This window comes from Tasmannia lanceolata, unplaced genomic scaffold (genome assembly GCF_043159265.1).
Source record: "Tasmannia lanceolata isolate RefF3 unplaced genomic scaffold, GAP_Taslan_0.1 ptg000013l, whole genome shotgun sequence".
Taxonomy (NCBI): Eukaryota; Viridiplantae; Streptophyta; class Magnoliopsida; order Canellales; family Winteraceae; genus Tasmannia; species Tasmannia lanceolata.
This window is the reverse complement of record NW_027518690.1, coordinates 25,982,569-26,000,027: the sequence shown is the minus strand read 5'-3', so window position 1 is coordinate 26,000,027 and position 17,459 is coordinate 25,982,569. Positions and strand designations below refer to the sequence as shown.

General features: G+C 39.7%; 1 protein-coding gene across 1 annotated transcript in view; it reads left to right on the top strand.

The window, feature by feature from the left end:
- Positions 1-17,459, top strand: part of LOC143891098 (uncharacterized) — a 45,681-nt gene that overhangs the window by 20,214 nt on the left and 8,008 nt on the right. The window contains exons 7-10 of the mRNA XM_077395746.1: positions 6,998-7,082; positions 7,160-7,243; positions 7,390-7,458; positions 7,963-8,054. Coding sequence (XP_077251861.1) covers positions 6,998-7,082; positions 7,160-7,243; positions 7,390-7,458; positions 7,963-8,054 — 330 coding nt within the window. The remainder of the gene's footprint in view (positions 1-6,997; positions 7,083-7,159; positions 7,244-7,389; positions 7,459-7,962; positions 8,055-17,459) is intronic.

Here is a 17,459-nt window from a genome sequence, read left to right as displayed (position 1 = left end):
AGATGGTGTTAACAAGAGATGAACGGATGTCTTCGAAATTTGGCCCCCAAGATGGCGGAGGAACTCGCCGGAGTCGATCGCAGAAACCGATGGAGGCTCTCAGTCTCCTTCTTTCCAAGCTTTTTGCAGAGGACCCTAACCGACCCTCTTTTCTTTGCTCTTTTCACAACCCCAAATAACCCCAAAGGAGAGATCTGAGATGGGATTGGGTTTTTCAATGAAAATGGAGATCGGTTGGAGATGAGCGGCACATCTAAGCCGACATGGTTGAAATGAGGTAGAGAAGAAGGTGGCGTGGGGCAGATCTAGAGGTGGCTGGAGAAATGGAGTTTTGTATGGAAGAGGGTTTGAATGGATAAAAATGAAGGTGGGTTTAAGAGGTTGGGATTGTGGCTGAGATATATAAGAAGAAGAAGAAGGTGGTCGGTGGAGGTGGGATGGGGAGAAGAAAATGGATTTGCAGAGATCAGAAATGGAGGTTGATGGTGGTGGGTTTTGGAGGTTGACCGGAGCTCCGGCCGGTAGATGGTGAGGTGAAGATGGGTTTCAATGGTGTCTGGGAATAAAGGATATAGAGGTGAATAAGGCAATGGAGGTGGGTTTTGGCCGTGCTGAGGGGAGAAATGAGAGGTGAAGAAATGGGTTTTGAAGTGGGTTTCAATAAAATGGAGGTTGGTGGGTAGAGGTGGTACGGCCGGAGAAGATGGTGGTGCCGGTGAAGGAGGTGGGAAGAGAAGATATAGGTAGGGATGGGTTTTAATGGAGCTTTGAGAAGGGTTTTGGGTTTTAGAGGTGGCGGCTCTAATGGGTTTTGGTGGGATTCCGGTGATGGCGATCGGAACAAATGAAGAGATGAAGGTTGAAGTCGAGGGTGGTTAAGAAGAAGGTCGCAGAGGGTGGTGGCTTGCGGTGGAGGTGGAGGTGAGAGGATATGGGTGCTGGCCGGAGTTCCGGCCGATGGGAATGGTGTTGGGGACGGCGGCTGAGGCAGAAGAGTAGAAGAAGAAGAAGATTAAGAAGGAAAAAATAAAAACAAAATATTGGAGGTAGCCGCCCCTTTCTTCCTCTCTGCTCTAGCTCTCTCCGATTTCTCCTCCCTCTGTTCCATATCTTGCGGCTGCAGAAATCTCCCTCTCTCTTGATTTTTGCCCAAAAAAAATCCGAAGCCCCCTCTCTTGCAACCCTAATTCGATGGGCTATGTAAGGAAAATGATAAATTTGACCCCCCTACTTCTCCCCTGGACAGCCCCTTCTAGTGTAACTTCTGGCAACTTTTTGCACAATAAGGGGGGAGCAAGTAGAAAATAGGGGCAAAGATTCCCCTTTCTCTACATGATCCTAACCCTCTAATTTGATCTAATGGCCCTCACTCATTGCTTGTAGTGGAAGCAATAGGAATTTCCAAGAATGCCCTCCTGTATACGGGAAATGACATATTTCACCTCCGCCCTTCTGAACTTGCACCGCGACACTATCTAGGCTTGCTCACTAGGCGAATCAGCTCAGATCTTGATGAAATTTCACAGGGGCCCCGGTGGGACCCTAAGCTAGCCTAGGGCACAATTTGGGACCTTAGAACACTAGTTTATTAGAGCAATTATTTTAAAACAGAACGTAAAAGGGTTCGGTCAAAATGGGGTGTCTACATCCATTAGTAAGTAACTCTCTTATAGTCCTATGTCTAAGTCCTATATGTCTGGACTTACCATTATAAACATGATTATATGCCCTTGATAGTGTGGCGTGACTATCACAATGGACATAAATCGATGGCATTGGTTTAGACCATAACAAAATTTCCAATAACAAATTTCGAAGCCATTCCGCCTCTTTAAAGCATGCTGCCAGAGCTATAAACTCTGCTTCCATAGTTGAAGTTGTTATGCATGTCTGTTTCTTAGAGGCATAGGAGACTGCTCCCCCACCAAGGGTGAAAATCCACTCACTGGTTGATAAATGGTCTATACGCTCAGTTATCCAACTAGCATCAGTGTATCCTTCTATTACAGTTGGATACCCACTATAACATAAACCATAGTCTATAGTTTTCTTTAAATATTTTAAAACTCTATAGACGGCATTCCAATGAGAAAAACTAGGATTACTAGTAAACCTACTAAGTTTACCTACAGCAAATGCTATGTCTGGCCTAGTACAAGTCATAGCATACATAAGACTACCAATTACACTAGCATACCCTAGTTAAGAAATAGTCCTGCCAGTATTAAGATACAATTTTATATTTGGGTCAAAAGGTGTTGAAATGGGTGAACATTCAAAATGGTTAAACTTTTTGAGAACTTTCTCAATATAATGTGATTGTGTTAGAATAAGACCATTATCTTGTCTTATGATTCTAATACTCAAAATCACATCAGCTTCACCCATATCTTTCATATCAAAGTTTTGAGAAAGAGATGATTTAGTATTTTGAATGCTTTCAATATCGGTACTAAAAATTAACATGTCATCAACATATAAACAAATAACAACACCTTTGCCACCCTTAAATTTACTGTATATACATTTATCTGACTCATGTATCTCATAACCATTTGACACTAAGACTTTATCAAATCTTTCATGCCATTGTTTAGGGGCTTGCTTAAGCCCATACAAAGATTTGATAAGCTTACATACTTTATGCTCTTGGCCTGGCAGAATAAATCCCTCAGGTTGTTCCATATACACTTCTTCATCACGTTCACCATTTAAGAATGCGGTTTTAACATCCATCTAGTGAATGTGAAGTTTGTATATGGAAGCAAGGGCAATCAACACTCTAATGGTAGAAATCCTAGCAACTGGTGCATAAGTGTCAAAGTAATCAATACCGAATTTTTGAGTAAACCCTTTGGCAACTAACCTTGCCTTAAACTTTTCTATGGTCCCATCTACTTTGATCTTCTTCTTGAAGATCCATTTACATCCTATAGGTTTAGACCCAGGTGGTAGATCAACCAAAATCCAAGTTTTATTACCCATGATAGAATCCATTTCGTCATTAATTGCTTCTTTCCAGAAAAGTAGCATCTTGTGACTTTATGGCTTCTCCATAGGTTTGAGGGTCACTTTCTATGCTTAAGTTTAACATGAAAGAACCTTGGAGTTTTCTCTTGTCCCTTCTACCAGGTAGGTTACAAAGTCAGGGCCAAAACTCCTATCCCTTCTATCTCTTAAACTTCTTCTTATTTTACTAGGTTGTACACTAGGTTCACCAACTTCTGTTTGTGATTCTAAAGGATGATCTACAGAAGTTGTAGGTTCAATTTCTTTAGAAATTGAAGTGAACCTATTTTCATAGAAAATGGCATCTCTAGACTCAATTATGGTATTGACATCTATGAAATAATTAGGTTCTATAACTAAGAACCTATATACCTTACTGTGACTAGCATATCCCAAAAAGATACACTTAATACCCTTTTCACTGAATTTCCTTAACTTAGGTTTAGGAACTTTAACTATAGATCTACAACCCCAAACTTTAAGGTAACTTAAGTTTGGTTTCCTTTTCTTCCACAATTCATAAGGGGTTATATTAGATTTCTTACTAGGTACCCTATTCAAAATGTGACAAGCAGTAAGTAAGGCTTCACCCCAAAAACTCTTATTTAAACCAGAATTAACAAGCATAGCATTAATCATTTCAGTAAGTGTTATATTCTTCCTTTCTGCTACACCATTTTGTTGTGGTGTATAAGGGGTAGAAGTTTCATGGACTATGCCTACTGATTCACAGAAATGAGGAAAGTGATATTCACCACCTCTATCTGATCTGAGACATTTAATGCTTGTTTTACATTGGTTTTCGACTTCAGTTTTATAAATCTTAAATTTTTCTAAAAGCTCATCTTTATGACTAAGTAGATAAACATAACAGTACTTAGAATAATCATCAATAAATGTAACAAAGTACTTTTTACCTCCCTTTGTGGGAACACTATGTATGTCACATACATCACTATGTATTAAATCTAACAAGTTAGAAGTTCTATCTACTTTAGGAAATGACTTAGTGATTATCTTGGTTTGCATGCATGTTTTACATCTATCAAGTAAGTCATTTTTATATTTAGGAATTAAGGTTAACTTAATCATATCATTCATTTTCCTAGTATTTACATGTCCTAAACGATTATGCCATAAAGATAAAGAAGAATCCAAAACATAAGCAAAGACATTCACTTTATTGATATTAAGTTTGAACATCCCTTCATACATATATCCCTTCCCAACAAAAGTACCCCCCTTAGAAAGAATGAACTTGTCAGATTCAAATACAAGTTTGAAGCCATTCTTATTGAGAATGCTTCCAGACACTAAGTTCTTTCTAACTTCTGGTACATGGTAGACATCAGTTAGAGTGAGTCGCTTGCCGGATGTGAACTCAAGTTCCACCTTGCCCTTCCCTTTGACTTCTGCTGTCGACAAATTTCCCATGTATAACACGTTTCCATCTTCAACTGTTTCATAAGTTGCAAACAGGTTCCTGTCTTTACAGACATGCATCTTCGCACCAGAGTCAATCCACCAATCATTGCCATCTTCAAGCATATTTGCCTCTGAAATCATGGCGCCAAACTTTTCTTTGTCTGTTGGTGCACCCGACTTCTTATCCTTAAGAAGTCGGCACTCACTCTTGTAATGGCCTGGTTTGCCACAGTTGAAACAAGCACCCTTTCTTTTCTTATTCTTATTAGTCTTCTTTTCAGTGTGTTTGTTTCTCTTCCGATTGCCTTTTCCTTGTTGATTCGAATTCTTGACAAAATGGATCTTAGAGGATACAGTTTCATCTTCTTTCTTGTCTCTGATTCTTGACTCTTCCTCAATCCTGAGGCATTGAGCCAAGTCTTCAATAGACATTTCCTCTTTCTTGTGTTTAAGACTTTTTCTAAAGCCTTTCCAAGTCGGTGGAAGTTTGTCAATAATTGAAGGGACAATGAAGGAATCATCAAGAAGGATGCCTTGCAAATGAATTTGACTAATTACATGTTGTATTTCATGTAATTGATCAATAACAGACTTATCATCTACCATTTTAAAATTTAAAAATCGACTCACAGTGAATTTCTTGCTACTGGCATCTTCCGCCAAGTATTTGGCTTCAAGTGCATTCCAGATTTCACTTGCTAATCCCATGCCTTGATATATGTCAAATAGTGTATCTGACATAGCATTTAGGATGTGCCCTTTGCAAATGTAGTCATCCTGTTCCCACTTCATCCTTGCACGAGCCTCCGCCAAAGTTTCATTTTCATTTGCTGCCGGCTTTAGAGTAGTGAGAACCCGGACCACTTTGAGTGATGTCAAAATGAAGTGCAACTTCTTCTGCCAGCGCTTGAAATTTCCTTTGTCGAAACGTTCGAGTTTGACAAAGTCTTGGGTCATTTGACGAACCGAATAAAGTGTCATTGAAACAACAGTAGAAAATCTTGTCTTAAGATTGTTGAAACAAATTGAGGGTACCGTTGTTGATAGAAAACAGAAACTTGTTGCTTCAAGGCGTGATAGCACTTTCCTTAAGACAAGATTCGCCCCCACTAGTAGTGTGCAAAGGGGATCCGCGAATTGCCTCCAAGATACAATGAAGCCTAGTAGGGAAGCCCTACTAATGTTTGGTGACGCGTAGCACTAGCGGAATCAAACCCGAAATGCCCTTTCGAAATTTCAAGCCTTAGAGAAATTTCTAGATACTGTTTCTACAGAAAAACAGTATCTAGAACAGTAAACAAAAGAAAAACAGTATGTAGAAATACTTGGGGATTTTGTAGGAGTGTAGAAGAGAGTGTAAAGTCTTTCAGAATTGCCAATTCATTTTCCTGTTATGAAATGACTGAATTCTGCACATTTTGTAGACCACCTGGTGTCTTTTCATTGTGAAAAAACACCTCTACAGGGCACCTTTCCAGAATGTTTGAAATCTGACCGTTAGATCGCACCCATTGATATTGAACGGTCCTAATCGATCCTAGAGGTGACTGTTGGTTTGAGTAAAACCTCTCTCCAACCCAGTCATCATTAGATCAACCATCTATGGTGTGGATCGCACCATCTTGGCACTTGACCGTTGGGGGAAGGGACACAACCCATTTGATCACACTCTTTCATCATTGGAGTTATGGGCCCGTTGGGCCAACCATTAGGCCCGAACCGAAGCCCAACCCAACCGAACCATTCAGCTTGATGGGCCTACGAACCATTTGACCTACCCATCTGCAAAGTGCGCCTAAAAAAGTGCCACTATGCGCCCTATAGCCCATTGCCCACGCCGCGCGCGCACATGCGCGTGCGCGTGTGCGAACTGTGCGTTGCACCGTCCCGCGGGTCCAACCATGGGTTCAACCCAATGTGCAATCAATAAGTATTAGACAAGTGTAGTGCTTTATAAGCCCTTCTCTTTCCTTTCTCTCATCCGGTACGGGACTATCTTTTCAACTACACTTCTACATCCTTTTGTAAAAGCAAATCTTTCCAAGAAAACATTTTCTTTTTCCCAAACGCTTTTGATAAAACATTTTCCAAAACACTAAAACATGCAAAATACATGATTTTGAAAATCCAAAATCACTAACAGGTTCTAGCTCCAAAAATCCTTCTCTGAGAAAGGAGGACCTTCTCTCTTAATCGGGGCATCTGACTCCTTGGATATAATCTCTAAACAAGGAGATTGAGGGGGTTCACATAAAGATGACGATAGCTGAAGAAGGGGCATTCTTCAGAAAACTAGTAGCACACTCCTTGGCACTGGATTGAAAATGGTATTGTGGTTGGCTTGTAGTCGATTTTTCAAGGACTCGTAATTGAATATTGGGGTATTCTCCACGCCTTTATCAGCAATCACTAATCACTACTTGTCTGGGTATTTTGTGTTAGTCAAATTGTATCTATTACTATGACTATATGTGCAAAATGGATTTTAGTACATTTTCTTTTGTCCTATTCTTTTTAGTACAATAGCATATTGTGAATTGTATTGCATTTTTTTTATTTTCAGGTGTTCTTTGGGTGATGTTCTGAACAATGATGCTTATTATGAGAAAGCTTTGGAAGTTTCCAACAAACGATCTTCTCGAGCTAAGGTGATCTCAATTGTGTATAAACATAATTATTTGTAAATTTCTATTTTGGTTCTCACTAGTTTTTGCTTAATTGACAGCGATCGCTTCCTCATAGTGCATACAATAGGGGGGACTATGAAACATCCAAAATCCTTTGGTATTTCATTTTGAAGCTTGATCTTGTCACTTCTTTATTTTATTTCCAGTTACATTGCTTTTTTTTTGTTTCCCTAATGAGTTTTCCTAGACCTATCTTTACTTGATTTCGTCGACTTCTTTTGGTGTTGAATAATTTTAATGATCTTGCCTTTACTACAATTACTTCAAGGAATCTGCAATGGCTATCAATTCTTTGTATCCTGATGGCTCGTTTGCACTTGGTGCTGCTGCCCTGAAGGTAAAACATTTGTTTTCTTCATTCCATTGGTTTTTGGTCGTTTGGATTTGGTCATACATGTTTATTACACTATGGATTTGATTATATGGGCTTAAGGCAACTCAAAACATACTTTTTGCATGGCTTGCTGCTTGCATTCTTTTGTACCATACAAACTTGGATATGTATTTTTTCAAGAACTACAAGGAGCCTCTAAAACTTTGATGTAGGACAAATGTGCATTTTACTTTATCAAAATATATTATGCCTTGGAATTATCTAAAAATGTTCGACTTGTACTAGTTTTTTTGTATGTGTCTGATGCATGATCCTTTTTTCTACTCGATATTGTTGCACCCTTTCACAATTTTTGTCTGGACTCTAAATTTATTGAAGTTTTTAAATTTTTTTTTTTCAAGTTAATGCTTTCATAATTTTTTTGATGAATGAGCACTAGGTGCTATTTCCAAGATTACTTAGCCACAACAATATTCAGTTTGGATTGATGTGTAACATTTGATGCAGGCTCAGGATATTGACAAGGCGCTGGATGGGTTTGCTCGTGATGTGCAACTTGATCCTGATAATGGAGAGGCTTGGAATAACATTACTTGCTTGTATGTTTAGAGAAAAAACTAGAAACCATAATTTGTTGCTTTGGTTTCAATGATTTACTCTGTGTTCTTTCTCAATCTTTATGTTTCTCTTTGCAAAGTTACTAATAAGAGTTCTTATACTCTATTCTCTTCCAAACATGCACCTTTATAATGGACCAAAGTATTGTTTAATGGCTTGGGTTCTTAATATCTATGCTCAAATTTGCATATGAATTATTTAAGAAACGGATAAATGTTTTTCAGAAGAATATTTATGACGGATTCGCATGTTTTTCATAAGAATATTTATGACTACAACATTATATTTCTGCACCAATTTGGCATCCAAGATCAATCACATTATTGGTGCTTAAATCCAATATGCTTTAGCAACTCTAGCCTTGATGAACATTGTTCCACTCAGTTAAAATATCTTTGGATAAGTTCATGTTTGCCAGCTAACTGCATGGGATTCCGTTATGAGGTTTCAAATGTGATGGGTGATAAATTGATCTTCCCTATTGTGGATTCTTTTATGCCACTCGGAGATTCGATTACGCCTCTCTTGGGAGCACCACCATTGTAAATGTCACCGATATCTTTCTAGTATCTCCTAATGCAGTTGAAACATTTTTTTCTAGAGGGATTGAAAATTGGAGAAGAAGGTTCATATGGTAAACTAAAAATATCTGTGCAAAATTGATGGCATTTGTGCACCAGAGGTTTTCAGAAATTTGTTTCGTCTGTAAGGAAATGTTGGAGGGTGATTGTGACTCCCAATCCAGTCTTTGTTCTGCTATCCTATGGACAAAGTATCCAAAACATGGCAATGGTTTGATTGGGTGATTGCCATGTTTTGAGTCGGCAACATGCCAATAGTGGGATTGTGAAAGTATACAATTTGATATTTAAGCCTAGCATTTGATTTAGGGTGGTAATGTTAAGAATATTTTATATTGGAAAAGCACATTGTGCAAAGAAGCTCCTTTGGCCTCTTAACTTGCAACAATGTTCAATTTGTGTAAGGCCTTGAACATTAGTGTATTTAATATGATGGTACTTTGGGTACTCTAGGGAAAAATTATGTGGCCCTCTGAGATGTAGTGTGGGCATGTTAGAAGAGCCCTTGAGAAACTTATCTTTTTGCTTCAACAAGAGTGGATCTTCATCCTATCCCATGATGGCTATGAACTCAGTGTTCATTTTGATTGGATCCTTCTAAATATGTGTTTAGCTTCTTGTCCTACTCTCTGACTATATTTCAAGCCCAAAGCCCCCACTCTAAGTATTGGCATTCTCATGGTTGGATATATGCATAGAATTCGGTGATCAACTTAAAGAACATATTTCTCATTTGCAATTATGTATCTCTTGCAATTTTTTATTTTTTATTTTAAACTAATGCATCTTTTGCAATGTTGCGGGTAATAGGTGTTCATCTTTTTATTTAATGCGTTTTGGGCAGTTCATCACAGATTTGTTTCCCTTTTATTATGAATTATTAGTTAATGCAGTCATCGACATGATCTCAATTAACTCATAGCCTATTTAGTGGGACATTTTGAACCAAACATGACTAAAATTATGCCAAATGGCTGTTCTTATTTTTGTCTTTCCTGTTAGTGTTGATTGGGAGCGTAATGCAACTATGTGCTTTGTTTTTTCGTTGGTCCAAGGGTGTGGTCAGTGGTATTATTATGGCCATTTTTGGGAGGCATTATGCAATGATGCTATGTGGGAACTACAGTAGACTGATGTACAACCGATTAGTGAGTTCTTGTTGGGCCATCCTTGCAAGGGGAGATTTATGAACACTAAGGTAATATCTATGATTTGTAGACACAGACACGAGTGTCGCGTGTTGACACTGACACGGAGTGTCGGACACGGCAAAGCCCCAAAATTTAGAAATGGGGACATGGCTAAAATAGAAAGTTTATATAATCATAATTTGTCGATATGGATTCGTGTTTCGAGTTTCAACACGGATATGAGTTGTTTAACATGAACATAGTTTTCAATTTTGGCTGAAATCTGAAATTTCGGCTGAAATATTTCGGTTTCAGTTTGGACCGAAACTGAAATTACATTGAATCGGATTTTTAATGATATCCCCGCCGAAATCCGAAATTTTAACCGAAATTTTGTTTTTCACCCTTTTACAAAATTTCTACCGAAATGTAAAAGATTTCCATCGAAATGTAAATATTTCCACAAAAATTTTGTACTTTTAGGTGGAAATTTTAAGAAAACCCATTTTTTTCAAATTTTTACATGATTTCAGCCGAAATTTCCACCAAAACCGAAATATTTCGGTTTCGGTGGTGGCCGAAGCCGAAGCCGACACCGAAACCGACATTTAAAACCTTGAATATGAAAACATCTGAAAATCTAAAAATGATGGCGTGTACATACACATAAAATCATTTATTATTACACAAATACGTGTCAACACACCTACATTAACTCTAACACCCCTAGAAAATACATTTAAAAGTGTCTGAAGTAGTGTCATCACGACTGGACACACGCGTCGTGTCGGACACAACAGGACACGTTTGTTGGCTAAATCCCCCTCCTACCGTTGGTTTAGTTTTAATTTCAGTGGTAGTTGCAAGGGAACTCCAGATAAGATAGTTTGCACAACATTTTCTTTTGATTAGCATGTTCTACTTTACTCTCTTTCATTAAACCAATTGGGATCGCAAAACATGGTTGAGGTAGCTATCTCAAATTGTGGGTTGGGTTTATCCTTTTGGATGAGGTGCTCTACTTGATGTTATTTTGAAAGATGGAAAATTGATTCATTTTATTGAATGTTCAAAAAGATGATTGAACCAATCATAAACAAGGTTTTAAATTTCGGTGGAAATGGAAAGATTTCGGTTTTGGTGGAAATTTCAGTGGAAATCTTGTAAAATCTTAGAAACGTATTCAACCATATGCAAATGATGAAATTTCTTTATCTTTTAAAAAACATATGAAATGATGAAATTTTAAGATTGTTGAAAGAAGATGAGAGAAAAGAATGAGTTGGAGTCTTGCGCCCCCTGATGTATTTATATTAAGGGAGAGTACAAAGACCATAATGCCCTTAGGCATATACATCCAGCTTCTAACACTCCCCCTCAAGCTGGAATGTATATATCATACATTCCGAACTTGTTACAAATATCGCTCAACCTAGCCTTAAGCATTTGGTAAACATATCAACCAGTTGATCCACTCATCTAGTAAAAATTGTGCATATATCGCCTTCTGGATTCTTTGACTGATGAAATGGCAATCCACCTCAATGTGCTTAGTCCGCTCATAGAAGACTGGATTTGTAGCAATATGATTCGCGGCCTTATTATCACAATACAACAGAGGAGAGGTACCAATCCCCGATAAAAGGAAGCGCAACTAGATCAGTTCTCCACTCGTGTGAGCCATGTTTACGCACCGACAATGCTCGGGAATACTTCTCTACGTCATGGCTTTGAGGATTTCTTATTTACCCATGGTATTGTCCATCAGTCCTCTTGTGCCTACACCTCTCAACAAAATGGTGTCGCAGAGAGAAAACTTAGGTATGTGCTTGATATTACCACACACTTCTCTTTCAAATGCTAGTCCCTAAAGCCCTATTGGAGCGATGTAGTGCTTACCGCATGTTTCTTTGCTAATAGACTTCCCTCCTCTTTCCTTGATGGTAAATCTCCCTTTTTTATCATACATTCTCAGTTCAATCCTTTTCCTCTCACACTCCGGGCCTTTGGTTGTTTTTGCTTTGTTCACCACCTCAACCCTGGTCTCGATAAATTGGACCCTCGGGCGGAGCGCTGTGTCTTCCTGGGCTACTCTTGTACCCAAAAGGGTTATCATTGTCACCCCCGATCATGCAGGTTGTTCGTTTCCGCCGATGTGACCTTTGAGTTCGAGCCCTACTCCCCTCCTTCACATGAGCATAGTCCTGTTGTGCTTGACTCGATGACCCCCCTTCCTCTTCCGGTTCTTCCTGACCCGGTTGAGTCCTCTTCTCGTCCATTAGAGGTGTCTGTGGTTCCTCCTGTATCGGATTTTGCCCCATTACAGGTATCGGTGGGTCCTCCTCCTGCTACTACGAAGACTTATTAGCGGTGTTGGCGAGCAGTTCCACCTCCTCCACCTCTCGAGGCATCATCTTCTCAGCCGAAGATACCGGCCTCTACCTCTCAGGTACCTTCTCTTCCCTCTTATCATGCCACTCTAGATTCTCCTATTGCTTCACGTACTCGCTCTCATTCTATTGCCCATTCTATTTCTAACTTTGTTTCCTATGATAATCTAACTCCGATGTTTCGAAGCTGTGTCTTCTTTGTCTTATGTCTCTTTGCCGCAGTCTGCGGCCGAGGCCCTCGCTCACCCGGGATGGCGCGCCGCCATGGACCTTGAAATGGGCACTCTTTAAACGAATCTGACATGGGATTTGGTTTCTCTTCCTTCGGGTGCTCGCCCCGTGGGATGCAGATGGGTTTTCTCCTTCAAATATTTGCCGGATGAGACAGTTGAGCGTCTGAAGGCGCGATTAGTTGCGAAGGGGTATACTCAGACATTGGGGGTCGATTACACAGAGACCTTTTCTCCCGTCGCCAAGATTCCCTCTATTCGTGTGTTGCTTTCCGTTGCCGTTAACAATGGTTGGCCTCTCTATCAGTTAGATGTGAAGAACGCTTTTCTTCATGGCAACCTCACTGAGGAAGTGTACATGGAGCAACTTCCTGGGTATATTGCTCAGCGGAGATGTCCTCCTACGTATGTTGCTTGCGAAAATCTCTCTATGGCTTAAAACAATATCCTTGAGCATGGTTTGGGAGATTCCTTGAGGCTGCCATGCATTTTGGCATTAAACAATGCTCCATCGATCACATTGTTTTCAGTCATTAGTCTGCGGCTGGCTGTGTTCGTCTGGTAGTATATGTTGGTAATATTATCATTACTGACAGTAACTCAGTGGGTATACAGAAATTGAAGGCCCTCTTGAAGAAAGAGTTTTCCACCAAAGATATGGTCACTTGAGGTACTTTCTTGGGATTGAGATAGCCTACTCCACTAGAGGCCCCTCTCTCTCTCGTACAAAGAAAGTGCGTTTTGGATTTATTAGATGAGACCACCTTGGGGTGAAACTTGTTGCTATGCCCATGGACCCTAATGTGAAACTTCTTCCAGAAGAGGGTGATTTGTTAGATGACCCTGACAGATGCAGGAGGTTGGCTGGCGAACTCATATATCTCACAGTCACTCGCCCAGACATCTCATTTGCTGTAGGGGTAGTCAGTCAGTATATGAGCGTTGATGCCATGTTGAAAGAGAGAAGATGAGAGAAGAGAATGAGTTGGAGTCTTACTCCCCCTCACATGTATTTATATTAAGAGAGTACAAAGACCATAATGCCCTTAGGCATATACATACACCATCTAACAAAGATGAAACTTGGGAATTGCTAGAATAAGTGCAAATACATACTTAGACACTATCACATAACCAACAAAATCATCCATAATGGCTTAATCACGTCGAACACCTAGTGACATACGCTGCCGCACATGCCTAGAACAATGTTAGCGAGATCGCCCTACCACCATCCGACCCGCGATCCAGGGTCGCACGACCCCAAACGTGGGTCCTTTGCAACCTAGATTGTCAAAAAATGGCGACCCAGATGACCCACAAGAAAGGGAGAGATGTATAGAGAGAGAGAGAGAGAGAGAGAGAGAGAGAGGGGGGAGAATGGGGATAGAGAATAAAAAAACAACTCCTATTCCCAGCTTTAATCTAATCATACTTAATTGGAGGCCACAAAAAAAGAAGAAATAGAGAAGAAGTAAAGTGACTAACCTGAAAGAGATGTTGGTCCTACAGAAACTTCCATTGAAGATTGCCTGTCGAAAATCCATGTACGATATTGTAAAACCTCCTTCCTTGCTTCCTTGCTTTTGTAGAGAGAGAGAGAGAGAGAGAGAGTGTTGTAAATGGCATAAGGGAGGAGAGAAAAGGGATACCTTGGATGGCTTGCAGCCACTTAAAATCCCTAATGCAAATATTAACATCTTTCCTTCTTCTTTTTTGTCCTTCTGACCATTTCGGTTGAATTTTGGGAATGTCAATCGAATTTCTTGGAAAATTTTGAAGAAATAATGATGTGAAAAGGAAACTATGTCGATTTCATTCGGTGGGGATGGGAGTGGAAGCAATTTGGTTGTTTTGGGAAATTTAAAAACTCAAACTCAACTCAACTCAACAAAGCCTTTGTCCTAAACTAGTTGGGGTCGGCTAAATGAATCCTTTAGAAATATTTCAAATTTAAAAACATGGTGAAGAAAAAAAGGAAGTAACTAGCTATTTCGTTACATCAACAATAGGAGAGTGGTGAATTGGTGATCAAGAATTGATTGCAGGCCCCCTTGCTCATCTTTAGCCAATGTATCCATCTTCTCGTTTAGCTCCGGATACATAGGTGAATGGTTAGATGAACAAGCCACAATCGTCGTAAGTCCCCCTACGGTGTTTCCCAACCTCCAGGGTACTCATCATATTTACTTGCCCATTTAATCACATTTAACTTTATTAAACCTCGCCGCTAACGTCCCTACGAATAGGGAGCAATCAGAGATGACTCCTGCTAAGGTGGGAGATTGATTCACTCTCCTTAGTCTTAGCATTAGCTTAAACATACAGTAGGGAAGTGGGGCTTTCTTAATTCCTCCTATGGTATTTCCCAACCTCCAAGGGTACTCATAGTTTTTACTTCTCCATTTAATCACATTTAATGAATCAGTTTTTGACTTAAATGGCCCATTCAAGTGAGATGAAAAAATCTAATTCTATTCCATTGATGTAATGGTCGTAACATTTGCTTCACTAGAATCTTTTACTCCCAAAAGACCAGAAAACATGTTGATCAGTGCTTCATAATCAAGGTTTTAAATTTCAGTCAAAAAAAGGATGTGGGAGGGGAATTGGTTTTGTGACGAGTGTGCTTATCGAAACTTTCAATGGAGGCGTCATTGTCGCTGGGAAAAGCAACACATTTAGCAATATGCATCTAAAAGAAGAAAAAGAGTGAGGTGAAGAGGTCCTCTAATGGTTGGCGGTGCCCTTCCTGTAAATATGCCAATTTCAGTTGGAGAATCAGCTACCAAAAATGCTACTTGACACCAAAGGATGGGCCTCCGCCTCTGGGAAAGAAATGCTACAACTTGGATCCTGAACCGAACCCTACTAAAGATGATCTTTGGCCTGATTCAGGGTCAATCTCTACTCTCTCTTCGATTGGTGTTCCGATCCTTTCTATCTCTGAAAAAGATGTGGAATCATGTTTATCGTCTCTTAGATGCTGTCTAATTGGAAAATTTAATGAAATACGGGTGGGACAACCCAAGAGGGGGGGTGAATTGGCTAATTAAAAATTTGGGGTTTAAATGAGGATCATTAAAATTAATTTACTAATTAAGCACTAGTTAATCTAACCTTTGTTCAAATAATCAATATAGTGAAATCTAGGGTTTAGATGTTACATTAAGCTTATATACTCTAACCCTTGTTCAATAAATCATAAATGTAATTAAAGGGTAGAGATTACCAATCAGCAAGTGCAAAGAGAGGGAGAAGAGAAAGCATCCACAAGGCACAAAATTTATAGTGGTTCGATCACAACTTGACCTACTCCACTCTTCCAAGTTTACCTCCTTGGGCTCTCCACTAAACCAATAAGATTCTTCAACGGGCGAATCTCAAAGTCGTACACCAACTTCTCCTTCAAAGGGATCACACCCTTTCTGCATGAAGCCTTGCGAGGGCACACTCCCTCTTACAATGATTCACCTTTCTTAGCGGGCCGAATCGGAGACCCTCAAATACAATGAAGAAATAAAATAAAAAACTCTCAATGCCTCTTGAATAGACGGATTACAAACCTTGTATAGCTCACGAACACTCCAAGGAAGATAAAATGTAAAGCCTATGGAGTACCTCTTGATAGAATGTAAAAATCTAAGTTCAAAGAGGTTTAACCTTTCATATAAAAGTTTAAGTTCAAGAAGATAGGATTTAATCTTGCAAAAGGTTATTTAGAAAGGTTTAGATAGTGTATATATAGCCCACAAGGAAATATGATCGTTTTGGGATAAAACTGTAAATTACAAGGTTGAAAAAGTCAACCTGCGAAAGCCCCAACGGCTCTATTTCCATGTCGCGGCGGTCGACCAAGGCATGGCAGTCGCCCGCCCTTATTGGGCTCTCTATTTGAATTTCAAAATTCATACCGGCACGGTCGACCGGCCCTATGACGGTCACCCGACGAAGGCTACCTGTTTGAAATAAATTTTCGTCTCAAAACACTATCGCGATCGACCGGACCTATGGCGGTCGACCTCCAAGCCCAACCTGGATGTTTTCTGAATTTTCAGAAAACATATCCGCGGTCGCCCGGCTTACCCCGGTCGACCGGCCCGATAGATTTTGAGATGCCCTGGAATTCCAGGTAGCATCCCGAGGTGGCCCGGCATAGCCCTTTCGACCGGCCCTGAGTAAAATTTCATTTTTAACTTTAAATTCCAGGGGCTTTGGGCTTTGGGCTTTGGTCTTTAGGCTTAAGTCCTAGGTTTTTAAATACATTTTTGGGTGAGTGTATGGTTTCCAAAGATATTAAAATTTAAGTATGAAAATCATTTTGAAAACCTATTGAAAATGCATTTAAACATAAAATCAAGAGGACTCCAAATACATTCTAAAAATAAGAACCTTGAATCTTCTTAGAATGTCTTGGCTCTTTTGCACTTCCTTGGACTTCTTATGCTTGAGTGACCAACTTGAACTTTTTCTTGGCTCTTGTAACTTGTCCTCCAATCTTCAATGCATGTTGAGGTACATGAGGTGTCATCATGGCATGTTCAACTTCAAGCTCCTTCTTGATACTTGCTGGGGAACTTGTGGGATCTTCATGTTGAGCTCCTTGACTTGATCATCTCCAAATGGTGATGACTCTAATGTAGGTGCAAGCTCTTTGTTTCTTGCTTTCTTAATCCACAAGCTATGTGTTGAGTTGAGTTGTGTAATGGCGATTATGACATGAAATTCCTGTATACGACACAACACCTCAAGGTAACACATTAGTCCATAAAAGTTAATCAATTTAGTTTGCTAGCATCAAAACAAGAAGGTAAGGTGAATGATTAACCCATGGGAACCCTTGGGCTTACAATTAATAGGTGGGGATCTTTAGCCACTTCGACTATTGATAATCTTTATGATCTCTGGGGGTGGGCCAAAAAAGTTTGGAATCTCCATTGCCTCTCATGCCCTTGTCTGTTATCCAAGGACGAAGTCTTATTTATCGTTGAATCAGAACAAGAAACTGCAATGATCCTGGACAAAGGCAATGAATTGTGGGCAGGAAGAATGATT